The 25869-nt window shown below is 43.3% G+C and overlaps 3 protein-coding genes across 3 annotated transcripts; 2 read left to right on the top strand and 1 right to left on the bottom strand.

The window, feature by feature from the left end:
* The first annotated feature begins 3212 nt into the window (after nucleotides 1-3212).
* On the top strand, nucleotides 3213-7767 carry LOC124703850 (GATA transcription factor 18-like). The gene is made up of 8 exons (XM_047236091.1): nucleotides 3213-3518; nucleotides 4287-4373; nucleotides 4457-4593; nucleotides 6021-6140; nucleotides 6241-6346; nucleotides 7086-7145; nucleotides 7243-7337; nucleotides 7411-7767. Exons 1-8 carry the CDS (start codon nucleotides 3228-3230, stop codon nucleotides 7475-7477), a joined length of 963 nt encoding a protein of 320 aa, XP_047092047.1. The 5' UTR covers nucleotides 3213-3227; the 3' UTR covers nucleotides 7478-7767.
* Nucleotides 7768-11039: 3272 nt separating this feature from the next.
* On the top strand, nucleotides 11040-22165 carry LOC124697016 (E3 ubiquitin-protein ligase UPL7-like). The gene is made up of 13 exons (XM_047229661.1): nucleotides 11040-11264; nucleotides 12802-13042; nucleotides 15837-16420; nucleotides 17063-18025; nucleotides 18109-18440; nucleotides 18685-18963; nucleotides 19058-19310; nucleotides 19537-19707; nucleotides 19803-19895; nucleotides 20547-20654; nucleotides 21443-21559; nucleotides 21648-21737; nucleotides 21894-22165. The coding sequence occupies exons 1-13, from the start codon at nucleotides 11040-11042 to the stop codon at nucleotides 21975-21977; spliced, it is 3540 nt and encodes a 1179-aa protein (XP_047085617.1). The 3' UTR covers nucleotides 21978-22165.
* Nucleotides 22166-22876: 711 nt separating this feature from the next.
* On the bottom strand, nucleotides 22877-25450 carry LOC124700018 (GDSL esterase/lipase At5g03810-like). The gene is made up of 5 exons (XM_047232218.1): nucleotides 25201-25450; nucleotides 24972-25108; nucleotides 24582-24815; nucleotides 23152-23413; nucleotides 22877-23070 (listed from the first exon to the last, which is right to left on the bottom strand). The coding sequence occupies exons 1-5, from the start codon at nucleotides 25448-25450 to the stop codon at nucleotides 22877-22879; spliced, it is 1077 nt and encodes a 358-aa protein (XP_047088174.1).
* Between the last annotated feature and the right edge of the window lie 419 nt (nucleotides 25451-25869).

Genomic DNA, 25869 nt, shown 5'->3' with positions numbered 1-25869 from the left:
ATGCAACCCGACTGTGCGGCCGTGCGTGATTCCTGACTGGCACAGTGAATTAGAGGTACAGTGTTTAGAGCATTCCACCAGAGTTCCTCTAATAGACGCCAGCTCTACAATTTAAGGAGATGTTGCACACACCGACAACCTCAATAGGTGGGGGTGATGTTTCCCTTCGCAAAGGCCAATTTCTAACGAGGGTGAGATGAACTTCATGCCGCCATCTCGAGGCAAGCCCGTGAAATTTAGCACTGCAAGCCCTTCATAAGTCCCGGATCGATAATAAGGAAACAAAGAACATGAATAAAACGAAATAAAGCATTTCTAGCGGGTGTGCTTCTTCCAATGTTGCCTGGCAATGGTATATCAATGCTTGGTTTGACCAGTACTCCACTTGTTGCTCTATGCTTGGTGTATCAACGTTTACATCATGTGGCTCATCTTGTTGCTCTATTTTGATGTTGTGTCAGTCCCTCTCTCTTCTTTCACAATTTAAAACCTATGTAGATTTTGAACTAAAAGTGTGATTTGACAACCGTTTAAATATCTGAATTCCTAGTCAAGAGAGATTTAAAACAAGGGCAATATTAAATATATTTTGAAACTATTTGAAAATTGACTTTTGAAAGCTAATGAAACTTTTGAAAAACTCGATCACATGGTGAAATACTATTCTAAAAGTGTTTGTTTCACGGTGTTTCGAACTTTGTGAATTTTGTGTTTGTGGTAGATATCTATCAGTCTCATCTAATCACATGCGAAGTTACATTCTTTTGTTTCTAATTTGTTTGTCAGTGCCCTGAACATGAGTAAAGGGTGATGATCACACCATCAAGTTTCTCCTTAATGAATAAGCGGTTAATTTCCACATGTTCTATCCTGTCATGTTGTAATGGATTATTTGCAATACTTTATCTAATTGATTGTCACACCACACTCTCAGGGGTCTCTTCCTTAGAAGTTTCAACTCTCTCATAAGAGCATCTCACTAACCCCTTGAGATAAAGCTCTATATTCAGCTTCTGATGTTAATCTAGACACAACTGTTTGTTTCTTGCTTCTCCATGGCACCAAGTTTCCTCCCACAAACACAAAATATTTCGATGTTGATCTTCTATCATCTTGACAACCATCCCAATCAGAATCAGTATATCCATCCACCTCAATATATCCACTCTTTTCGAACCACAACCCCTTTCTCGGTATTCCCTTCAAGTATCTTAAGATTTTGTGCACTATATCAAGATGCCTACTCCTTCGTTCATGCATGTATCTACTCACCATACCCACAACATATGTAATGTCAGGTCTGTTATGACACAAGTATAATAGCCTTCCAACCATTTTCTGATAATCTTCCTTATTCAATTGTGCCGTCACTTGATAATTTTGTTCAATCGGGGGTAGGCCCTGCACGACATCCCATCATGCCAATGTCTCTCAAGAGATCCAAGGTGTATTTTCGTTGACACAAAGATATTTCCTTCTCTGTCCGGACCACTTCTATGCCAATAAAGTATTTTAGGTTGCCCAAATCTTTCACCTCAAATTCGTTGCTCACACACTCTTCCAATCTCTTTATTTCCTCCTAGTCATCTCCAGTGATGATAATGTCATCCACATGTACGTCATCCACATGCACTGTAAGAATGGTGATCTTCTGACCATAGTGCATGTAGAACATCGTGTGGTCACTATTGCATTGACCATTCCTGGCCCATACCACAAACAACACATTTGAACCTATCAAACCAAGTTCTCGGTGATTGTTTCAGACCCTACAAGAATTTCTTCAGCCTGTATACCTTTCATGGGGTTTGTGAGGTATTGAAACCTGGTGGTATCTCCATGTACACTTCGCAGGTCACCATGTATATGACTAATTTTGGAGCATTAGATAGAAAAAACCAAGAGGAAAAACTTGGAACATAGGGAGTAACGAGAGGAAAATGACCCCAAAAGTGAATCGAATGAAAAAAGAACTATTCACGCCACGAGTCGACCGACAATTTTTTTTATTTGAACTTCTCAACCTTGATGATGAATACCACTCTTGACATCATCCACCCGTGGGCTATATGTGTTATTCCTTTTGATGCAAGCCCATAAAGAGATATTTGACCCAAAGTGGAAACACCAACCCATATATCATGAGTTAGCTCACAAAGCACATTCAAAATTTTCTTACAATACTACGAACTCATTTGGTCCTACTCGCTACATCATATATACTTTGTGTATTGATCAACATGAATTCAATCTTTGCTCTTTAATTTGATGAACCATGTACCATTTCTTATTTATTTATTATGATGATGTCTTGAAGTTAAACATGCCGGTCTTCTTCTTCAAGACCTATTTGTAATATGCTCTACTGTGACATTTTTTTTGGATCACCTAAACTTGGTCACGCTTGAACTTCTTCTTTCTACTTTGAAACCAACATATGATCTTGAAGCATTGTTTTATGGACTAACCCTTCAAGTATGGGTAAATGCAAACATTAGTTCGTATAGATTATCATTAATCATTAAAACACACATTGGGTTCCATTCTCTTTCAATCTCTCTCAGCCTTGGTAGTCGATGATAATCTCTTTAATATGGCTTATATAAGAAATTTCACAAATAAAAATCGGTTGTAGTAACATCAAATACTACAAAAGTATACAATGTTATTAGACTCAAGATATAGAGCAATCCCCACAATATATACATGTGTAAATGAATTTTAATTTACCCATATATTGTTTCCAAACATTATCATTAGTGTAGTAGTTTTTTCTATACACGCATGCAGTATATGCAAAATTAAAGACAAATGCTTAAATACAATACCCAAAGCATAACACCAAATTTCCTCAAACCCTCTCTAAAATATACTTCATCCATCTCAAAAAAATGTTGGAAATTTATCTAAATTCAAATGTATGCACTCAATCAAAATACATCCAAATTTTAGATAAAACATCTTTTTTTTAGAACAAAGGGAGTAGTATGTCATTATGTTTTTATTTTATTATAAAGAGAATAAAATTGTATATTTGGTGGTCGCATCACGGCATTTGCAATCTGGTAAATCCCAGTCGCCTATTCCTCCGCATCGCCACACGTTTCACAAAAAGGGGGAAAAATAAGTGGGGCCCAGTTACACTAGAGAGGCACACAGCTGCCTGCGCCGCATCACCACCTTCCATTCCCCCATCTAGGGTTGCGTGCTCCCCGTCACCGCCGGCCATGTCCGACGCCGCCGCCCCACGGGACGCCGACGCCGAGATGCGCGACGCGGAATCCGCAGCAGCAGCTGCAGCCGGTGACGACGACGGCGGCGAGGACAACGTGGAGGAGGAGGAGGAGGAGGAGGAAGATGACGACGAGGAGGAAGAGGAGGAGGAGGAGGAGGAGCAGGCACCGGCTGAGGAGTCGCCGGCCCCGGCGCCGGTCTCGGCGCTAGCGGGGAGCCCGAACCAGCTGACGCTGCTGTTCCAGGGCGAGGTCTACGTGTTCGAATCCATCACCCCTGACAAGGTTTCATCCCCCCTCAACTCTAGTCGCTCTGTTTTCTTGTCGCACGGCCGAGTTATAAATTCGATGCGTTTCGTTGCCTCGCGCGGGGAATTGGTTATATGCTGTTCTTAAGGATTTTCGTTAGGTCATTCTAGGAAGGCGTGTTATTGTTTACGTGATCAGGATTAGTGCAACTCTTTTTTTTTGCGGACCGGATTAGTGCAACTCTTCTCTACACATTTCACTGTATGTTTACGGTGATGAGTACTGTTACATCGGCCCGAAAGAAATGGTTCAGATTGGTATAATGCAATTGGTTTGGTACAGGTTGAAAATAGATTACGTGTGATTTATTTGAGTTAAGAATTGTACTCCCTCTGTCCTATAAAGGATGTCTTAGATTTGTCTAAATTTGGATGTATAATGATGTTGCTAGGGAAACTAGGCTGTCACTACCTGCTATGGCGGTGTAGTTCTTATCACTTGAACAGTAATACTTATCCTCAATTCCTCATTCCTCATTGCCTATCAGTAATGGGTTACTTCCATACTATACAACTGCCAAAAGCCTTAGTCCTTGTCACTTGGGCAGTTTGATATCCAGTCATAGTGTTTCTTGCTGTAAGTGGCCATCACCATAATATATGTCAGTTTGTAATGACTACTTTTAAGAGGAATTTGTAATGTATACCATATGCAGATATATCGGTAATTCTGTTGTTATATTTACATTTGAATTTCTACCTCTTGACGCGGTTCTGTTTTATCTAAGCCAAAGTCAGTTTCCAGGTCCAAGCTGTCCTGTCATTATTAGGAACTGGCGAACTTCCACCCGGTTTAGCTGCCATGGTTTTACGTAGTCAACAGGAAAACAGGGTATGTGAAAATTACTCCGCCGTATATATGACTGCTAATGATAGTTTATTCCTTTATGATGTGATGTTAACATTCTTGTGCAGGGTTATGAGGATTTACTTCAGAGGACAGACATTCCTGCAAAAAGGGTTGCTTCGCTCATCAGGTTCCGTGAAAAAAGGAAGGGGAGAAATTTTGATAAGAAAATACGTTATGCCGTGCGCAAAGAAGTGGCCCACAGGTTTGTACGTAGTCTGCCAGACTTATCAATTGTCAATGGTACCACTGAATATCATCAGTAAAAGCTGCAAATGACTACCTAGTTTGCCAGATTTATCAGTTGTCAATTGTACCAATAAATGTAAAAGCTACATTTGAGGCATCGATGTCAGTATTCTGTTTATTTTGGACCACTCATAATCCTTATCACTATATATATTAAAGAAACTAATTCATTAGCTAGTGGAGTTAATCAGACCCATATCATTGTTTTGCCTAGTTCTTCATCAGACGCACGCCATTAGTGGTCCATAACCGATTGACCTTTTAAAAAGGTGTACTAAGATGAACGAGTTCGTTAATAGGTCCATAAGTAACAGGATGGATTTTTCATAAGGATGTGCTGAAGGAAAGAGATTGAAAGCAGATGGTTCTGAATGTCGGGTTAAAAGAATTTGCCCGTGTGGAAACTTAGTTTATAAGCATTTTTCCTCAATAAAAGCTAGCGAACAGGGTTTTGTCTTATCTCCTTTTTGTTTGCTTAAAGAGTATAGTAAACATTTATCTGTTCTCTGGCCTTTATTTTTGTACAGTTCTTTTGTACAACTTCTGTGTGTATATATAATCAATAGGTCCCACCTTACTGCTCTAGGTGAAAAAAATGAGACGTTGTTAAAAACTTGAAATATATCCCAGGTACTCACAAGGTTCCAATATATCAATTTACATGGCATTATTATAGCATATCCCTTAGTTTCTCTTACTCTATGCCCGCCTTCCTCTGCAATTGGTGCTAACCACCACCATTGCCAGCCATATCCAACTTCACGAGTTTCCCCTACCCGTAGAAATCTTGCCAAATCAAACACATGAAGTAAACGAAGATGTTAAGTTTATATCCAGCTGGAGATTTCGGTATGAAATGTTGTAATTTCAGAAGCCCTGTATTTATAATTTTGAGACATGGCTAACAATTGTGTTAGGTTTTAGTTCTTTTGAAAAGGTTGTGTTATCCCTCTTAGTTTTTTTCTCACTCTTTAACCAATGAAAGCACAATTTTTCTTAGCTTGTATTTACTTGGTCAAATTTGGTTCAACAAATACTCACATGGAAGAAAAACTATGGCCTTGGTTGGCGACGATGGCAGCCATAAGCCATGATCTGATTGCATGTTGCATGCTTGTTGTAGAATATAGTGATCTGTGGTCATCAGGGTAGATGCTGCAAGGCATGCCAAGAGGGCGAGAGGATAGGTTGGGTAGGGATAGGGGTTCCTAGGAAGTAAAAAAGCTGAAACTAGATCCTCTGGATGGCATGGTTGGGAAAATTAAGCTAATAAGATCCGGTTCATTAAGCCATGTATCCGAGTAGCAACTAGTTGTAAACTAGCAGGAACATATAACATGGCTGAAGAACTTAGTACTCATGTTTCTAATTACACTCTCTCAGGATGCAGCGTCGAAAGGGGCAATTCGCAGGAAGAACAAATCTGGAGGGGGAATCTCCATCACCAGGCTGTGATCCTGCCTCTCAGGGCTCGGGCCAAGATTTCCTGTCTCAAGAATTAAAGTTGTCTTATCTTTGATCACTTGGTCCACTTTTTCTGTCTATTTGTTTGTTGAATGGGAAAGGGATGACCCCTTTTCCCTCCATATCATACTTGATACAGGTGTCAGAATTGTGGCACTAGTGAAAAGATGACACCAGCAATGCGCCGTGGTCCAGCTGGTCCAAGGACTTTGTGCAATGCTTGTGGACTGATGTGGGCAAACAAGGTACAATCTCATGCTTAACATACTGGAGTATTATTTTTCTTCCTTCTTCCTTCTGATAGATATGATGCTCAGTTTTTATCTGAACTGCCTGAAAAACCTCCTCCTATGCTGTTTCATGTTCTAGTAAACACACTGTAATGTTCCCATGGAGTTGTATTTGCATTGTGCTGTGGCAAATTGAAATAAAGATGTCTTAAGAACGTGGTCTCAACACCATGCTTGCTGTGATGGTGTCACAGGGCACATGTTGACTCTGTTTTGTCATCTGGTCCCAATGTTATGGACTTGCAACAGTGCTGCATTTGTTTTACCAACTTGGTGGAAGGAATCCGTGGAATATTTCAACCAAGTCATGAAGACATGGTTATATTCAGTTAATTTAATTTACAGTTCCTCCCTTGTTATTTCCTATAGTCATGGAGGTATGTCATATGCCACTACACTTCAATAGGAAAACTCTGGTTGTGAGATGTCTGAACGGCTGAACCATAAATCAAAATGCACAGAGGAAAGAAACTATTATACATGAAAGGAAATCAACCTTATCTTTTCCATCATCTCTACTTAAACTTTAAAGAGTGGAAAGAATCATATAAGAATAGATTGGTGGTGATCCTTTGGGCGATGACTGTCTTCAGTCTCAAGATATAATTATCTTTTCTGACTTTGCAGTTGCCTCTGTTGGTTCTGCATTTTGGACTTGCAGCTATTTATTTCTTTATATTTGATATATATGTAGGGTACCCTGAGAAGTTGCTCAAACGCAAAAGTTGAAGCTCCTATCTCTGCAATTGAGCAGGTTCATTTCCTTGTGTCACTATTAGCCATAGGATGATAATAATTGCTCGTTGTCTTTTCATGCATTACTGAATGCTGAACCTTTGACACCCTCTTAGAGCAACGCTGCTGTCTCTGAGTGTCAGACTGGAACCGATGTTAAAGCACTGGTGGCTCCAAACAACTACAGTGCTGGTGCAAGCAACGGCGAAGTGTAAGCACAATCTACTGTTTTATTTCGAGTAATTCATGCAATTGATGAACTGAATCTGTCTCGTCTTCTCCAGCATGGGCCACATCGTGCCTGCAAATGCAGCTGTGACAGAAGAAGCGCCAAAACCGCAACCAGAATGAATTACATTAACAATTTTGACTGCTGAAGCCAAAGAACCTGAATTCATTTCCTATAGATAAACATCACAATACAAGATTTACTAATGAAGAATACCCATTCTCTTCAAGTGTACATCTCATGCTTGCCAGCGCTAGCATGTAATCAACATGAAGCGTCTGACTTGATGTCAGGTTTTTGTAAAACCCTTGACGACATTTGAGGTGTTACATTGGCTGCATTGCAAGCAGTATTTGCATGATCATATTGATTGTTTTACCATCATACTTATCGTTTTACCATTTTCTCGGAACTTTGAAGTTGCTTCTTAGGTGAAGTTTACTTGTCCTCCTTTTATGCTTCCTCCTCAATCGGACTTGTGTGCAGTTGCGTGTACCCTTCTCTGACTATCTTTGTGGTTCTCAGAGCAAATTTTTTTTTTTGCAGAGTAGCAACACACTTTCCAATTTCTGATTTATGTGTTCTTATACAATTAACCTTCACTATCCGTATGTGAGGACCATTGTTCCTTGTCATATTGGCAGGAGAAAAATAATATTCCTGTCTAAAAACGAGTGTCTCAACTTTTTATAGATGTATCTACACACTAAAAGCGTGTATCTAGATAGATTTGGGTCATTTATTTATGAACAGAGGGAGTAGTACAAATTATGGACCATTTCTCTTCTACCGTGACAATCCTCTTATCATCATGTCAAAAAGCAAGCCAAACCATGGTGATTGCGACTGTACCTGAAACCCCTTTGAAAAGGAAGAATATCCCCAGGGATCTCGTGTAGTGTGCTCATCGCTATTCGTGTGATCATGTCTGGCCATGAACGTGTGAAGCGGAAAGTTGCCCTTGTTCTATCGATCCTACTTAACCGGTAGCTGGTGCATGACTAACTGCAAGCACCCAAGATTTCAATGAATAACTTATACACATAATTTCTGGTAACTATATACACATAATGCATGCTCACTATCTATGCACATGAAGTTATTATCGCTGTTCTCTTATTTCGTGATTCAACTATAAATCTCTATTAGAACTATATTATATGTATGAGTCAAAATTAGATCATTAGATTCTTTTCAAAATACGAATGCAGTGGTATAGTTTGTGTGCCATATAACTCAAGTGCTTTCGGTCAAATTGATGATTAAACTTGAGCTTTGAAATCTGCAGATGGGGCACAAGTTCAAAATTAAAGAGACTAGCAGAGAAGAGATCCTAGGCATGTGGCATGCATCAACCCATGCCAACAATCCGCGGGCTAAGCCGGGTCCAACTGAATGAGTGGTCGCTCAAAAACCAAAACTGAAGGAGTGGAAGAACTCATGTTTTTCATGGGAAAAAATGGAGACATCAACAAACATGCACACTCGTCGCCGCGCTGCACCGAGCAGCCATGGTAGCGGCTTTCCCGACGGCTCGTCCGGCTTGCTGTGGTGGGGTGGCGGCCCTCCCTCCAGGCTCTGGTGGTGGCGCTCTTCGGCAGTGGCCAGAGTGTAGGGCTCCCGCGGTGGCGCGGCTGTGGGTGGTTTCGAGGGGCCGCCAATCCGGTCGGGGTGCTCGCATTTCTGCGGCCGCTGGCTCTATGTTTTGGATCTCCGTGTTGGCGTCCGTCGAAGCCCCCTCTCTGTGGCGGTTGGCGGCGCCCGCGGCGCTCTGCTTCGGTGAGCTCGGTGCGCGGCGGTGGTGTGGCTCGGCTTCAACCCCGCGTGGTGCGGGCGGTGGCAGCGGAGCTCGCTGAGCTTCTCGGTCTGGTTTGGCGGCGGTGGCTCCTGTGTGGCGGTGGCGCTGTTGCCGCACAAGAGGTGTGCGTCCGTGGGGTGCGGGCTGGCGGCGGTTTGGTCTCCGCCTTGCTGTCCGGCCGCGTGGGGATGTAGAGGCTCGTTTGCTCCGGGTGAAAGCTTGACCGCGCGGCGTCCGTGGATGTCGCCGTCCTCCTTGGGGGGCGGTCGTGGAGCTGTCCGACCTTTGCTACCCTCGGGTTCACGGCTTCGGGTGAAAGCCTTGATCCCGCTTTGCGGGATTGGACGACGACGTCGTCTCATCGTCGTTTCCCCTCTTGAGGGCGTCGTCTTGAAGCCGGTGATCCTCTTCGCGCGCCCCGGCGGGCTGGACGCACACGACATCTAGGTTGGCAGGAGGTTGACCGGAGATGTGGGGTTCCGGGTGGAGGCTTGTGAGGCAACGACGATGGTGGTGACCAAGGTTTGGTAGCGGCAAGATCATGTTAGTCGGCTCCGTTCCGGCGTGTTCGAGTGTCTTCGTGTTGGTCTCCTCTCGCTGTGAAGTCGAAGCTGCCTTTGGGCGGTGTACGATGACCTTCATGGGGCTGTTCGATGAAGGTCCTACTCGGCGCAGGTCTTGCGCATCTCCTTTCCGGGGCTCGTCTTCGAATCGAAGGCTGCCGGTCTCTCCTCGAAGAGCCATCTGTTTGGCATAGGCCGACTTAAGCTTCGCCTTTGTGTGGCTTTTGTGGGTAGCCAGGGTGGCTAGGTGTGTCCCTTGTGGCCGAGTGTGTGTGGTTGTGAGTGTGGCTTTGGCCCGGTTGTTGTTGGTTTTCGCCTGGTTTTCTCCTAAAAACTGAGCACCTTCTACTTAATTAATGAATGAGGCAAAGCTTTTGCCTCGGTTTCAAAAAAAAAAAAAAAACAAACATGCACATGCCTATTTTTTGCAACTAGAAGTTATTTTTTTGCACCAAGAACAGGTGGTTCCCCGGTGGCCCTTTGTATTACTGACTACACTCCACTTAAAGGAAAAGACCAATCTTGAACAAACGAATCATTATGAAGAAAACGGAGAATTGCGGTTAAAAAGTAAACTTATGATGTCTATGCCATATAATTGCACAGAAGAATTCCTACAGAATAGAATTTTCTTGTAAGTGTTGAAAAATATAAACATGATCTTCGACCTTGTTTATATTTTTCTTAGAAAACTCCTATGCATTTAAAATAGCAAAATTATAACTTTTTTGTGTTCTTCCTATGAAATATTCAGATATGTGCTCTTGGCCGCTTCACTCGGACAAGACTTGGCATTACAATGCGATGGGGGAATGAGAGGTGGCGGATGCTAAAGAGTAATGGAGGTGTGCGAAAGTAGGCACAAGCCGTTGATTTTGCTCGTGAGCATAATGGTATAAGCCTGCCTCCCCTCTCGACGCGGGAATAATAACATGAATAAAATGCCCTGTTTAAGCCAAAGAACTTACCCCGAAAAGTCTTGTTTTGTACTCATAAGGTATGGTGTGCCTGTGTGTGCATTCATAAGGGTAAGTGTATGCGTATGTACATGAGCGTCATCGTTTGTACTGTGTGCCTTAAAAAAAACATTGTGATTTTTTCTATTTCTGACCTTGTTACTTTCCTGCATCGACCAAGTTTCTCTTCCCTAAATCGTACTGTAAATTGGAAAACAAAACAAAACAATCTTTGAACGCAATCGGGTCTGGTCACAATGACGACGACCCACCCGTGGACGCGTCCATCTGTCTGAGTCTGACCGTCTCTCGGCTCCCGCGCCACGGCCCACGGCCGCAAAAGTAGCCTCCCTCCTCGCCGGCGGCGATGTCGGTCCCGCCCTCCGGCCACCGCCAGGTACCTCCATCTCTTTCCTCGGCCAGCCTCCTCCGCTCCTTTCCTCCCCGCCTCAACCAATTTTCCTCTCAGGTGTCTCTGCGGGGGTCGAGCGCGAAGGAGATCACCCGCGACGCGCTGCTGCAGAAGGTCTCCGAGGAGCGGCAGCTCCGCAGCCACCTCCGCCGCGCCGCCGCCGCCGCCCTCACCGTCCAGGTACCTTCCCTCGCCGTACCATGCCGCTGCCTCTCACGCACCTACCTACCCGATAGCGACCAGCTCCCGCGCACCCAATCTACCTGAAATCCGGCTGCCGCTCGTGACCAACGAGTTGCTTTCTCAATTAATTCTGCTAGTTTTGGTGGATCTAGGACGCCGCTCACCTGTCTGACATAAGCAATTGATATGGAGAATTTCGGGACGGTGATTTGATTAGCTTGAATCACGTCTGACCCGGTACATGTTTCAGGGATGTTGCTCTAATCCTGGTTCCACGTGAATCCCTGAATCCTAAGAACTTAGACGCACATTTAATTAGACGTTCCTGACCTGGATGCTTGCGTTGCTGGCGCCAAATCCAGGAGCTGGATTCAGGTTTGAGCGTGAGCATCGTAGCAAAGAAACACTGGAGCTTCAGGATTTTCAGCTTTGTAGTGAGTGTGGAGTCTGGAAACTATGCAGCCATTCCAAAGCCGTAGTCCCAATTACGCAGCAACGGACCCCCATGTTTTTTTTTTTGAACAGAACGTACCCCCATGTTGATGTTGGGTAAACTATCCAAGCGTAGCAACTCGATCTTCTGTTATTGCTTTACCCTGAAGGGTTAACTGAATTTGCTAACTTTACTTGCTGCGATTCTCAAAATTCTCGATCACAAGATCCCGCTGACCTGCCCAGAAACTAATAATTAGTTTCATGCAAAGGGCACTAGCAGATTCACAAATAAATCTCAAATGACTATTTTATAAAGAAATTCTCAATTTCATGATCCATCCTTTTTGTTTACTTGTGGGTATCACAGTTTGAATAAGCATAATGATTATTCTTAGGAGATAAGATAAGCTTCAATGTTTTGATGGTTATACTGTGAACTACAAGCTTGCCCTTAGCTTGAGCACACCAATAATGCTCATACGGCTAGCAGAATGTGATATCTAGTCATGAAGCAATGACCATTCATACTGGCAAATATCGATACTGTTTATTTCAAATTTGCGGCCGACTTTTTTGGTTGACGCTGAGAGAGCGTGAAGTTGTTCAGCTGTTTTGGGGAGGGATGATTCACAGATGGATGGGAGGATCTACTGTTCTAGTTGAAGATTTAATTGAAGAGATGGAGGAGTGCAATGTAAAGGTTGGACCTCCTGTGCACACACCACAACAAATACTGAGACCAATGGTTGTTGGTATGTATTGGAAGTTAAGGGTATTGTGTGCCTAGCTAGCTGGAATATCCAATAAGTGATGAAGCATGACTTTGGTGATCTATCAATACTTAATATATTATTTTGTCGTTTACCCTTATACTCACATCCAGAGGCACCTAAATTTTTAGATCTACGTGCCTAATCCAATATGTTAATTCTTTCTGTGTTTTTTTTTTTTTTTGCTAACCATGTGGAAAAAAGCTTATAATTCACATTGTAAAAGTATATGTGAAGCCCTAGGAAAGGGTTCATATGTGCTTGAGTGGTTTTTTTTGTGCTGTATACTCATTTACTGGATTCCCTTATTAGTTTTTTACTTGTGCCAGCGAGTATGGAGAAGGTACCATGTCATGAAAAAGGTTTCAGAACAACTTCATGAAAAGTGGGAAGTATTAATAAACGAGCCTGACATCAACCTGACAAATCAATGGATATCAATCAAGATGCTCAGGCCATTTCTTTTCTTCATTACTCAACCATCAAGCTGGTACAAGGGGCAGCAGACCAAGACTGTGAAGTCTATCTCAAGATGCTTCAGAATCATCTTGAATAGCATAAACTCATTCGGTATGAATTTTTACTAGTCAAACATCTACTTTAGCGATATTGCTGTTTCTGGTCAGGCTGAACAATTTAGAAACATAACCCTTTTTTCCTTTTTTTTTTTAAATTTCTGTGGATATTATACGGGCCCTGTATGAGGATGACCTTATCTGAAAATATAATCAACTGTAAACTAAACATAAATTAACTACTATCTACCTTTCTCTTTTTGAGACGTATTTTGACCTACCCAAATTCAAGCTTTGGCCAATTATTGGTGAAAAAATATGCGGGCTATGTTTTCAGTAATGTCGTGGAAACAGCCTCTTGCAAAAATTGCAAGGAAAGGCTGCGTACAATGACCCAATGTGGTCTGACCCCTCCCCGGACCCTGGGCCCTGCGCAAAGCGGGAGCTTCATGCACCAGGCTGCCCTATGTTTTCAATAATGTGGGCTATGTTACGAAAAATTGATACTATTGTATTTGTATTAAAAAAAGTTCCATATAATTGTGGTTTAACCATTTAAAAAGTTATTTACATGTCAAAGTTCACATTTGGACAGTCAATACATGGCGTGCTGTAGATTTGTACTTGTTGATATATTATATATACTCACCGTTGAAACAATGCAATATGATAAGCATATAGTGTGTAGAATCATCCATTTTTGGGCAATTATTTTGAACCGGAGGGAGTAATAAATTTTGCTTTAAACCCTTGATTCACTGGGCTGGAAGACCTTAAATCTCCAGTAATTATCTAATGGACGAGAATGTAGCTACATAGCCTCATAGGCCAGAATGATGTTTTACAACCTTCTGTTTTTCAACTTAATTCTATTATCGCCACTGTCCACAAACTTGATATCTGGGGTTTTACGGTAAGTTTATCAATGAGACAATTACTCATAGTCTTATTGTATGAGTCTTGGTGACCATAGAATATTATTTCAACGAATTAAGTAGTTGAAATTTAACTTCAACATGCAGAACAAGGTTTGGTGGATATGATCATAAGAATCATGAAGTCGGTCCAAGTTATACTCTTTCGGCATGGTTTCTTTCATGAGTGTGGATTTGTTGCCACCCGGTGGCAATACCACCCCATCAGCCGTCGTCCGATCATGCATGAGATTCGGAATTCTTGAGTTGATTAGACCATCGTACCAAATGGACAACTATAATTATGTGAGATAATTTTGTGACATGCATGCGACGATGCCAGTGTTAGCAGGTGCATGTAACAGTGTAACCTGCAGCATTGTAACAGTGTAGTCTGGAGCGTCCAGCTAACAAGTTAAATTGTCTACCTCAGCTCCAATTGATTGCCAAGTACTACTCCAATATGTCTCTATGTTTGCGTTTGTGTCGTACTAGAGCCTAGAGGTATACCTATTCGTCTGGCGGGTACGACGAACTGGTACGGTGAGATCGATGAATTAGTTTGTTCGTAGGGGATCACAGGAGCGGTGAGCGTGTTAGTAGCGCAGCTCAACGACATGCTGTTGGCTTCTCGCTGCACTTTCCATTGTATTCCTTGTGTTCACACACATTAACTGAATGGAGAAGATAAAGACCACACACGCATGGAGTTTTTGCAGCACCCACACATGTGCTCTTTCCATTGTATTCCTTCTCTTCTCAACTTACAACCTGATTCCATGGCTTTATATAGCCAGATCAAAACTACCTAGCAGCACACACGCATGCAGTTTGCATGTAACATACTACTGAACAACATTAGTTCCAACACATGTCTCCCCGCCGGACTGCGCTACAGCCTCCACGACGCCGCCCTTCCTTCCGACACCCTCCGCGCGCCTCATGCCATCGTCGGACACACAAAGGTCATCCTTCGCGCTGGAAGAGAAGCTGCGGCTGCGCAGGTGCGTCGTGCTGCTCACGGAGCTCCATGCCATCGTGGACGCCGCTCCGCTGCTCGTCGCCCTGGTGCTCAACCGTGGACCGCATCCACCTTTCCTACAAGCTAGCTTCGCCCTCGTCATGCGTCGTCACCGCCCAACGACGACTCTGCTGCCCTCGGGTCACCACCCTCTCGCTCGGCAACCTTGGTGGCTGGTACTTCGGGCTGGAGCTCCACGTACCGTCGGTGCGGCGCTTCTCTTACAGGGTTCCTCCGGCCTTCATGCTCGTTTCGCCACCTCCGGCGAGCATGGTCCGGGCATACCTGCACTTTGACCTCGACTTCTTCCTGACTGGCACATGCTATTGAGTGTGAATGAGAGATAAAATGTTCACATTAATTAATTTGCCAGTGGTAGCTAGCTGCATGTAGAACTAGACCACGTGATATTCCCCAGCTGCAGGCGACCTGCTTTGTATTACTTTCACGCGGATGTGTACGAGACTAATCACTGACAATATACAGGGAACCTGCTACATGCAGGAGCCTAATGACTGTCAATAGTGTTCATGTGCAGTCTATTTACAGAAGATGATCCAATTAACAAATGAAAACATCAATCTCAATGATTGATCGGACGGCAATGAGTGGGGTGGTATTGCCACCGGGTGGCAACAACATATTTTGCTTCTTTCATTCATGATAGACCAAATCTATACTGACTACTGATAGAAGCCCACCAGCATATGCATATTTGAAGATAAGGCAAAATTATTACGTGATCAATGCATAATATGACTACAGGATCATGCTAAATTGTCATAGGGTAAATAGGGTTAACCATAATTTTTTTGAGCTAGACTAGATTTAGTCTTTCGGTAAAAATCCAAATTGTTTGGGCAGGTACGTTTAGAAGATGCCCTTTTCAACTGACATGTATCTTTTCTATGTAGATGCAAGCAGAAATTTCTGTTCCTTTGCTGTGGGTTCTCCAGAAGAGAGATCTATCTGGCTTTATCAGGCAAAAAAGCTGATTTCGCTGTGCTCTTGCATTCTTGCCAGGTGTGACAATTCTTGCTGCAAGGATGTAAACATGGTTGAAATTACTGCTATTACTATGCGGTTGGCCATCTCATTAACTGATTGCAAAACATGGAAAAACTTAACAAGTGAGAATACTAGAGCTGCTGATGCCTCTGTGGAGAGTTTGATTGAATTTATTGGCACAAGAAAGAGTGGTACATATAGCTGTGTGAGGAGATATATAAAATGTTATGGTCCCCATGCTACCCCAGGGAAGATAGATTCTGTGATCGCCCCAGATGACCAGCTCCTGATTACTGCTAGTGCAGTCACTGTTGCATTACGGCCTTTCAACACCACAAGATCAGACAGGGGTGTTGATCTAACTGGTGCTGCAAAGCAATACTTCACACTTATACTCACAATTCCGTATCTCTGCAAACGTCTGCCACCTCTTCTGTTACCTGCTTTAAAACACATATCTGTACTGCAACCGTCTCTCAGCATTTTACTGGTAAGAATATTATAATGTAGATATAGACATTGGCGTTTGGCATGTTGCATTACTTTTCTGTAGAAGCATTTTCTCTTGGTGGAGTCGGACATTGAACTGAAAAATTCCTGTGTTGTTGACATTATACTGAATTGTGTTATCCATGTAGTGATTCCTCAGTGGTCGCAACTTGCAAAGTTGTGTGTTATAGCTGGTCTGCAATATTTTTGAAGTGGTAATTGTTTTATTCTAAGTAGTATTTACTCTGCTGGTGGTCAATGTACTGCTCTAAAATTCTGTATGTTGGTGTATTAACATAGGACACTAATACGAGCTATTGAAATTTTGATATGTTATGCTGTGCCTAAATGGTAAGTGAACTAGCGAATTTGTGAAAGATCATATATATTATTCCATTATCATGTTCTACCCATCTGCAAGTCCTTAGGCATATTATTTCTATATAGTGGCCACATCATTTTGGCATCTTGATAAAAAAAAGTCGATTTCACTGTATGTGCTGAATTGCAGTGAGAACCTAACATGCTTATCATTGTAGCGATCAAACACTTTCAGTTTACATTTTTTTCATGATTTATTCGATGTGATTTTTTAAAGATTGGCATGTAAAAGTCGAACTGATCAAGCCATGGCAGGTTGTAGCAGATCTCCAAGGATAAAATATTTGAAGAAATAGCTAAGCTAGAGCAGTCAGAGGTTTCTGGTGCTAGTGCAAGTACCATTCCCTACTGTGGCTGGGCTCTTGGAAATCTTGTAACTTTAGCCACAGAGCATGATGATTTGTCCAATTCGGGTTGCTTCATTCAAGGGCTAGACTGTTGCCTATATGTTGATGCTATTAGTTCTATTTCCCAAAACTTACTGAAATGTTTGGAAGAAAGCAAGGGAAGGCTTCAACAGGTTGATGATAGTGCCACTCATGATACATCAATTACTGAAGAAACGAGAACATTGTTTATGGACCTTCTAAAGCCAATTTACCAGCAGTGGCACCTTAGAAAGCTATTGGTACTGGCAAAGGAGTATGTTTCGTGCAAGAGAGAAACCAACCATGACCTAACCCTAAGGCAGGTTCATTTTCGGAGCCTAAAATTGACAGATGTTATATGCTTTTACTATTACATGCTCAGAATTTTCTCTTCTCTGAACCCACTTGTTGGTCCATTGCCTATCCTCAACATGCTCTCTTTCACCCCGGGATTTCTTGTTGATTTATGGGGGACACTAGAAATATCCATTTTTGGCCAAGCTATCCACAAATCAGAGGAACCTGAGCATGATAAACAATTGGCTGGAAGTAGCTCAGGTGAACAAATATCCTCCACAAGGCAAAGAAGGAATGCCAAGGACACACCAAACAAGTGGGTAAATGTGCTCCAGAAGATTAAGGGAAAACCAAGTGATGCAGATGACACCAATTTGAGTGGCAGTCCTTTGAATTCTGAAAATTCTAATGATGTTGCATTAGTTTTATGGGATATTGAAACTATGAGGCAAGGATCTGAAGGTATTGGGAAGGATATAATGTGCATGTTGCATCTGTTCTGTGCAATATATGGACATCTATTACTTGTGCTAGATGATATTGAGTTTTATGAGAAACAGGTAATATTGTCTCACCCCCACTCCCCCTGCCCCCCTCTCTCTCCCCCTTTTGATGACGTGCTTTCCCTTCTCTGACTCTACAGGTTCCTTTCACTCTAGAGCAACAACGGAAGATTGCATCAGCCCTCAATACGTTTGTGTACAATTCTTTCCTTCAGAATAGTGGAAGCAGCAACAAGCCTCTTATAGACGTGACAGTCAGATGTCTTAATTTACTCTATGAAAGGGACAGCAGACATAGGTTCTGCCCCAAATCCCTGTGGCTGGCACCTGCCAGAACTGGCAGGATTCCAATTGCAGCTGCTGCCAGAGCCCATGAGGCAGCCTTTGCTACTTTAGCAGGAAGTACTTCAGGAATTCCTACCCGCAGCTCTGTCCTTACCACCGTACCACATGTATATCCATTTGAGGAGAGGTATTTAACTATTTAGACTTATTTATTGGCCGTATTATGCATGTATTGCAGTATACAACTGGATGCAATTATGCTTGAAACTAAGACAGTATATCTTAGTGATGCATATATTTTAAGGGATTGCTTGATGAGTTCTAAGTTCTAACATCTAATTTATGTATAGAAGCAGGACATATTGTTTAACATTTTAGCAGTCTTATACGGTACTAATTTTTCTTAACATCATTTGATGAATTTTATTCAGAGTACAGATGTTTAGAGAATTTATTGAGTTAGACAAGGCATCTCGAAGAGTTACGGGTGAAGTCTCTGGGCCAGGTCCGGGATCCATCGAGATAGTTATTCGACGAGGTCACATTGTTGAAGATGGATATAGGCAGTTGAATTGTCTTAGATCAAAGCTGAAATCTTGCATTCATGTATCGTTTGTCAGTGAATGTGGCCTCCCTGAAGCTGGTTTGGACTATGGTGGTCTATCAAAGGAGTTCTTAACTGATATGTCCAAGGCTGCCTTCAGTCCAGAGTATGCTTTATGGGAAATTATGATTTCTTTAATCTTTGTTTCTCCAACACATAAGCGCTGATACTATCTTTTTTCTTCCCTTCCTTTTGAACAGCTATGGACTGTTTTCACAAACATCAACATCTGATAGTAGCTTAATTCCAAGCAGTTCTGCTAAGCTGTTGGACAATGGCATTGATATGATTGAATTTCTTGGTCGAGTTGTTGGCAAAGCACTATATGAGGGGATTCTCTTGGACTACTGTTTTTCACAAGTATTTGTGCAAAAACTTCTAGGCCGCTATAGTTTTTTGGATGAATTATCAACACTTGATTCTGAGCTTTATAGAAGTCTAATGCAACTCAAGGTATTCTAGTATTTTATTTTTGTTTCTTCTTTAAACGTTGATCATGTCATTTAATTAATCTTCAATAAAGTTTATTGTGGTTTTTGGATTGATAGTTCTCTATGATCTGCTATGATAATGATAGATTTCCTTATAGACTAAAGACTATTTATTTTAGGTATAGTTCTGATAAAATCTGATAGATACATTTTTTTACAACAACTCTACTGGGTTTTTCACCAAACAGCACTATGAAGGGGACGTGGAAGACCTTTGCTTGGATTTTACTCTGACTGAAGAGTTAGGCGGGAAAAGAATTGTGCATGAACTGAGACCGGGTGGTAAAAATATCTCCGTTACGAATGAAAATAGAATGCAGTACGTTCATGCGATGGCAGATTTCAAGCTTAACCGCCAGGTTTGTTATTTGCCTCATATTTGTAATGACTTGTAGCTTTTTTTTCTTTTCTGAATTAGTAAGTAAATTATTTGATAAAATCATAAACCCTGCAGATACTTCCGTTTTCAAATGCATTTTACAGAGGACTCAGTGATCTCATCTCACCATCTTGGCTGAGCTTGTTTAATGCAAATGAATTTAACCAGGTAACTCCCCCATCCTTTATTGATACTACTGAAATTGAATTGCCCGTAAAGGATGATACTAGAAAAGAACCTAAAATCCTTTGAATTAGAATAGTAACATAAAATTTTAAGACTATACAGTTGGATGCAAATATCAACATTTAAAAACTCTTGAGTTTGCTGTATTGTTAAGATTTTGTAAATCAAAATTATTAATTTAAAATAGTTACTCCCTCCGTTCCAAATTGACTATCGCAGATTTTTCTAGTTTCGCATGTATCTACACACTAAAACGCGTCTAGATACATGTGAATCTAGGCAAATCTGTGACACTTAATTAGGAACAGAGGAAGAGAAATTAAAGTAGGTACTTTATCTGGGATACCATAATACTAATTTGCAGCCAAGACCCAAAACATATTATTAATGTAATGATATATGATAAGCCCTGAAAGTAGTACTTTGCAGCTGACGTCTTGGGAATAGTTAAATATACATCCGTCACTAAGATAGTGCACTTTTACACAATTCCTGAATATTTTTAGTACAAAAGCACGAACATAGCAAGGACAAGCTTCCATTTGTTCTATCTTCCATAGCAAGGGCAGTTAGTAGTTTGCATTTCTACACTTACTTTTTTCTACAGTGCTAATGTATGATTTCCACATACAGTTACTTTCAGGCGGATCCCAGGATTTTGATGTCGATGACCTGCGGAACCACACCAAGTACACTGGTGGTTATACCGAGTCAAGTCGAACTGTTAAACTCTTCTGGGAGGTATGTGTAGTTGCCTCGTCATGGTCTTTTAACTCGATGCATCACAGATCTTGGGTTCAAACCTATCTAGGTACAATGGTACAAACTCCCTTTGGACCATTAGATGATACAAATTACAGTATCGACAGGGTGTAGCCCACATAAATAACTTGCCAGTTCATGAATTGATTATTTAGGAAGTTACTGATCATGTATCATTCAACTCCCCAATCCCTTGTAGAGAAAATAAAAAAGTAGACAAGCGTTTATTACCTGCCAGCTTTGCATAATGCTGAAAACTTATTGCTGTCATACTTTTTTTAGCAACATTACTGTAGGGGAAGCCCCCTAAGGCGTAATTTTTTTATTACTTTAAAAAAGAGCTGTACAAACTCTAATTCAAATTTCAAGTCCATGGGATTACATCAAGGTGGGAAAAAATGGGCTAAAAAAGAGAGCATTGTACAAAGATGTTTAGCAGCCAGTCCACTAGGGGTTGTACCAACGAAGCTTTCAATCTATAACAATGTAACATCAGATCATTCTGAAACGTCACTCTCCAAATTGCTGTCATACTACATCCCCAGGCTATCTCCTTGTGATGCTTGTGACCTTTTCTTTTGTGCTAAATGATATATCTGTTGAATATGATGGCCATTTATTCTGTTTTGCTGCTCATTGGTATGCTATGCACACAATCAATTGGTCTGGCCAAATATCAGTTCTGCTGCCCAACTGCAATGCAAATACTATCTTACCGTGATGAATTGAAACAGTCGTAATGGCATGTTGGGTGTTGGAATATGCAGGTCATCAAAGGATTTAAGCCGACCGATCGTTGCCTGCTACTGAAGTTTGTGACAAGCTGTTCACGAGCTCCACTACTAGGATTCAAGTACCTGCAACCTTGTTTCACAATTCACAAGGTTTGTTCAAGCAGACCGAGAATACCTTTTCTTTTTCTATCAGCAAATTGATTGATATAGCAAGTTCCACATGTCATTGTTTACCCAGGTTCCATGTGACGTGCCACTTTGGGCTACAATTGGAGGGCAAGATGTGGATCGTCTTCCATCTGCTTCGACATGTTACAACACGCTCAAGGTACACAACCATATCATATCCATGTAGTTTCTCCAGCTTTCATAATATGTCCAACTTGTTCACCATCCTAACTCAGAACAACTTCACATTGAGCATTGAGCAATGGTCTAAACATGTAACCCTATATCTTTCCTTGTTCCTTTGGATGCATCGCAGCTTCCAACATACAAGAGGTCAAGCACACTGAAGAGCAAGCTCGTGTACGCAATCAGCTCGAATACTGGGTTTGAACTCTCGTAGATACGGTGTCCCGTCATGTTTTGCTGCTGTGAATAGAGAGGTGCAGCCATGTTGTATCAGATTCTTGCGGTGTTTACTGCCGTGAATCATTCACGGTGAATGTACTTGGTTTTATTGCTCTACATTTTTAACACCAGAGAATTATTGGAAACAAACTTATTTGATGGAATGAAAATATGAAATGCGCACCTTCCCAGTTTTACGGTGAAGTAAAACAGTTGCTGGTTGCAAGCTGTTGGAAAGATTGTTGCATCCTGATAAGTGATAACCTGGCATGCAGTGCATTGAAAGCGCCTCAGATGGCCGTGCAGTGGTTTAGCACATGAAGGCCGGCTAGTGGGCCGTGCCTGCTCAGGCGCATTGATCTGCGGCACGAGCTTTGCAGGAGCTATATATCTACAGTGCTACCTGCCTAAAAAATGCGTAGCACGGAAATGGCTATGCCTCACTCATGTTTCTTTCTTATGCTACCCTATAATTTTTTGTTATTATCATGCCATATGGATCACTGTGCCAGAAGTATCACAATGGGTCGTGGTGTGTTGACTACGAATGCCTGGAAACCTCTGATTAGAAGTTGTCATATCGTGTACTGGAAAGTGGATAGCTCAAATGTTCCTTATTTCATAGTACCTTTGTCTTACAGATGACTAAAACGGAGTAGCAAATGTGTAGTACATGCGTAGTGCCAAAAGCATCCTGACATTATTACATGCCACCACATTCACATCACTCGAAGCTGCAAGCAAGTGCAACCATACACCTAAGGATCATCATGGGGAAATCAATCGCTGGAAGCAAACAAAATAGACTGACTAGCTAGAAGAGATGACAAGCAAGGTAAGGTGCGTAGCTAGCTAATTAAACAGGCATGAGACGATGTCTCCGGGATGGATAGATCATGAGATGAGCTGGAGTCCCTGGAGGAGCAGCGCGTCGGCGAGCACCTTGTTGGCTGCGTCGGTGGGGTGGAAGCCGTCCCAGAAGACGTAGCCCGTGGCGTTGGCGCACGTCCCCGGCGCCCCCTGGTGGCACAGCACCGACGTCTCGATCGTCCCCGTCCCGCAGCACGCCCGACGAGCCTCGAAGAAACCTGCAATTTGATGACAACATCCATCATCATCCTGCTCGCCAAGACACATACACGATGCAAACTGAAGACGAAGTTACGTACCGGCGCTGTTGGGGTCGTTGACGAGGTTGAGCAGCGGGTTGTAGATGTCGAAGACGACGAGCTTCAGGTCCGGCCGCTGCTTCTTCACCGCATCCGACGCCGCCTGCAGCTTCGTGTTGAAGGTCAGCGAGTCGTTGTTCAGCCGCTCCACGCAGCCGCCGTTGCTACCGCCACCGCCAAACAGGGTAACGGACGCCGGCAGGCACCCCATCGGCGGCAGCGATGTCACGCCGATCCGCCTCGCTCCAAGCCCGTACAGGTTCTGCATGCCAATACATCCATCAGTCGTCAGTTACTCAGCAAGGAAATTAGAGCATGCAGTTAGAAAAAGAAACAAACATTCTGTTGCATGGGTTCTTCTACTTCTACATGAGACAATTATCCCAGGTGTGATTATTGCTTAATTCATGGGCTGCATTCATTTACTGCATGCTCGGTGGGTCGTTACGATCTTGCAGCCGAGGTAGGCCACGGCAAACCGTGTCAGTGTCCTCAATGCAGGAACAGGCCCCCCTACACTGCAGAGGAAGCAGTAATAGCATTGACCGGCCGGGGAGAAATGTTGCAGGTTTTCCTTGGCCATGGATTTCCATGGCGCATTTACGAGGATTGGTGGCGTGGTGTTGGGAGAGCAGGGACAGGTATTGATGCCGCTGTGTTTTCGCACATGCATGATCAGATATCCGCAACGGGATAGTTACCGCGTCTTGATAGTACATATCTGCAACAGGAAAATATTTCCTAGTACTACACTACTGTTCAAATGTACTATGATCGGTAAAACCCTTCTCTACTGATAGCAGGATATTTCACAGCGCTCGTCAGGAACACATGTTGGTTGAGCAGCGGAGTTACTGATCGAGGCCATTGAATCCCCGAGGTCCTACCCGTAGGTACTGTGTTACTCGCAGGGAGAAAAAATGGGTACTGTGACCTTCGATCCATTACGCACTACTGCAAGTTATTCAATTGCCTGTCTGCTCAAGATTGAAAGTGTCTAGATATCGGTCGCTGCATACTAGGATCCGCCCTTGAGAATCCAATGCAGATAACCATGGAAGAAATGGAGAACCGTCGTTAAGACTCTACTAAAGGTCGATCGCTCTAGCGCGATCTAGGAGTGCTCTGATGTGGTGCAATCAATAGAGTTTAATTAAGCAGAGGAAATCCGACATGATAGAACTACATACTACTACCGTCAGTACTATCAGATGAAGTTTAGGAGTTACTAATTATAATTATTTGGTCTGCATGCACAATGTTGACATCGAAATCCAAATTTTGCCCTCGACTAGAAGTCTCGAACACTGCTCTTTCTGGATAGTCGATAGCAGGAGATACAGGCATACAGCTTTAGTTACTGAGAGTGAAACTTGGATTTTCTGCAGCAGTTCAGATGACTCTACTAGATGGTCAGTTTGATTTGTTACCTCGATGAATGCAGTGAAGGGCGTCATGAGCGCGTCGGCGAACTGGTCGGGCGTGTAGGCGGCAGCGAGCATGGCGTTGACGTAGTAGTTCTGCACGTAGTCGCTGGTGCCGGCGCTCACGACGTAGATGGACCCCGACGTCAGCGCCGCCGCGCGCGAGCTGCCGGCGACAGCGGCCACCTTGGACTGGTACTCCTTGAAGTAGTTCAGCTGCTGGCCCAGCGAGATCGCGCCCTGCGTGCGTCCGAGTGTGTGCATTTCATTAGTGCCCGCCGTATTTAACCATAGCTAGCTCGTGCACGGGCATGGCTTGGCGCATGCATGTGTCCTAGCTAGGCTGCTAGCTTGACCGACGGGATTGATGAGACAGCGAGCGAGAGAGTGACGTACGTAGAGCGCGGCGGTGGCGTCGAGGTAACCGGCGGCGCCGGAGGCGAAGTTGGCGCCGTGGAGGAGGCTCCTGTTGTCGGTCTGCGCCTCCTCGCCCAGGTACGCCGGCGGGTACGAGCTGAGCCCCAGGTTGTCGACTACATGAGAGTGCACGACATTGTCAGTTAAGCACTCCTTGCTTGCACACGATCGAACAGAGGTAAGATCAGGATGCGTTGTTGCGGCGTACCGGTGTAGTCGGTGGCGAGCTTGCCGTTGCAGAAGCGGCCGGTGGGCGCGTGGGTGGCCGGGAAGTCGCGGCCGTAGGGCGGGAAGTCGGCGCGCACCAGCGTGGCCAGGCGGTTGTTGTTGCCGGCGTCCACCACCGAGTCCCCGAAGATCATCACGCCGGGCACCAGTGCCTGCCCCGCGCACCGCCCCGCCGCCGACAGCAGCAGCAGCAGCGCCCACGCCGCCGTCGCCGCCATATGGTTGTGCATTCAGCAGACACGCGTGTGGTTTGGGAGGAAAGCTACAATGGTGCTCTGCTCTCCTTCAGGTTTACACGGCCGGTGGTGCGTGTAGAGTGAGCGAGTGTGGTTCTGAAGGTGCTAGGGGATCAGTGGTATTCAAGGGTGAGGGCGGAGTTACTCTGCTACTGCTGTGTTGAAGGGGATAGTTGGAGACGGGAGCACATTCAATGAGAAGATTCTCGCGTTTTTTTTTATATTACTTTTTTTCTTTTTTTCAGAAATAATATTCGATTTCGATAATTTGCATTACATCGTCGGGAAACGTAACCCAATTGAAAGAAATCAGGGTAGGGCAACCGTTGGTTCCTATCGGGATATCATAGCCCGATTTCTGCAGGTTCTCTAGGCTGCCTGGAGTTCGCTTTTTCTCCTTGTATAAATCGGGA

This window comes from Lolium rigidum, chromosome 3, assembly GCF_022539505.1.
Source record: "Lolium rigidum isolate FL_2022 chromosome 3, APGP_CSIRO_Lrig_0.1, whole genome shotgun sequence".
NCBI classification, from domain to species: domain Eukaryota; kingdom Viridiplantae; phylum Streptophyta; class Magnoliopsida; order Poales; family Poaceae; genus Lolium; species Lolium rigidum.
The sequence above is the reverse complement of the archived record's forward strand: the minus strand, read 5'-3'. Positions and strand labels throughout refer to the sequence as shown.

What these genes read in the sequence shown, in the direction of transcription:
- LOC124703850 (XM_047236091.1), top strand. Translation starts at nt 3,228, where the DNA reads ATGTCCGACGCCGCCGCCCCACGGGACGCCGACGCCGAGATGCGCGAC. An exon ending in GTAGTCAACAGGAAAACAGG is followed by an intron (nt 4,374 to 4,456) that starts GTATGTGAAAAT and finishes ATTCTTGTGCAG; the next exon opens with GGTTATGAGGATTTACTTCA. An exon ending in CTATCTCTGCAATTGAGCAG is followed by an intron (nt 7,146 to 7,242) that starts GTTCATTTCCTT and finishes ACACCCTCTTAG; the next exon opens with AGCAACGCTGCTGTCTCTGA.
- LOC124697016 (XM_047229661.1), top strand. Translation starts at nt 11,040, where the DNA reads ATGTCGGTCCCGCCCTCCGGCCACCGCCAGGTACCTCCATCTCTTTCC. An exon ending in CGTCTCTCAGCATTTTACTG is followed by an intron (nt 16,421 to 17,062) that starts GTAAGAATATTA and finishes GGCAGGTTGTAG; the next exon opens with CAGATCTCCAAGGATAAAAT. An exon ending in GTATATCCATTTGAGGAGAG is followed by an intron (nt 18,441 to 18,684) that starts GTATTTAACTAT and finishes AATTTTATTCAG; the next exon opens with AGTACAGATGTTTAGAGAAT.
- LOC124700018 (XM_047232218.1), bottom strand. Translation starts at nt 25,450, where the DNA reads ATGCACAACCATATGGCGGCGACGGCGGCGTGGGCGCTGCTGCTGCTG. An exon ending in GCTCGCCACCGACTACACCG is followed by an intron (nt 25,109 to 25,200) that starts GTACGCCGCAAC and finishes ACTCTCATGTAG; the next exon opens with TCGACAACCTGGGGCTCAGC. An exon ending in ACGCCACCGCCGCGCTCTAC is followed by an intron (nt 24,816 to 24,971) that starts GTACGTCACTCT and finishes GGACGCACGCAG; the next exon opens with GGCGCGATCTCGCTGGGCCA.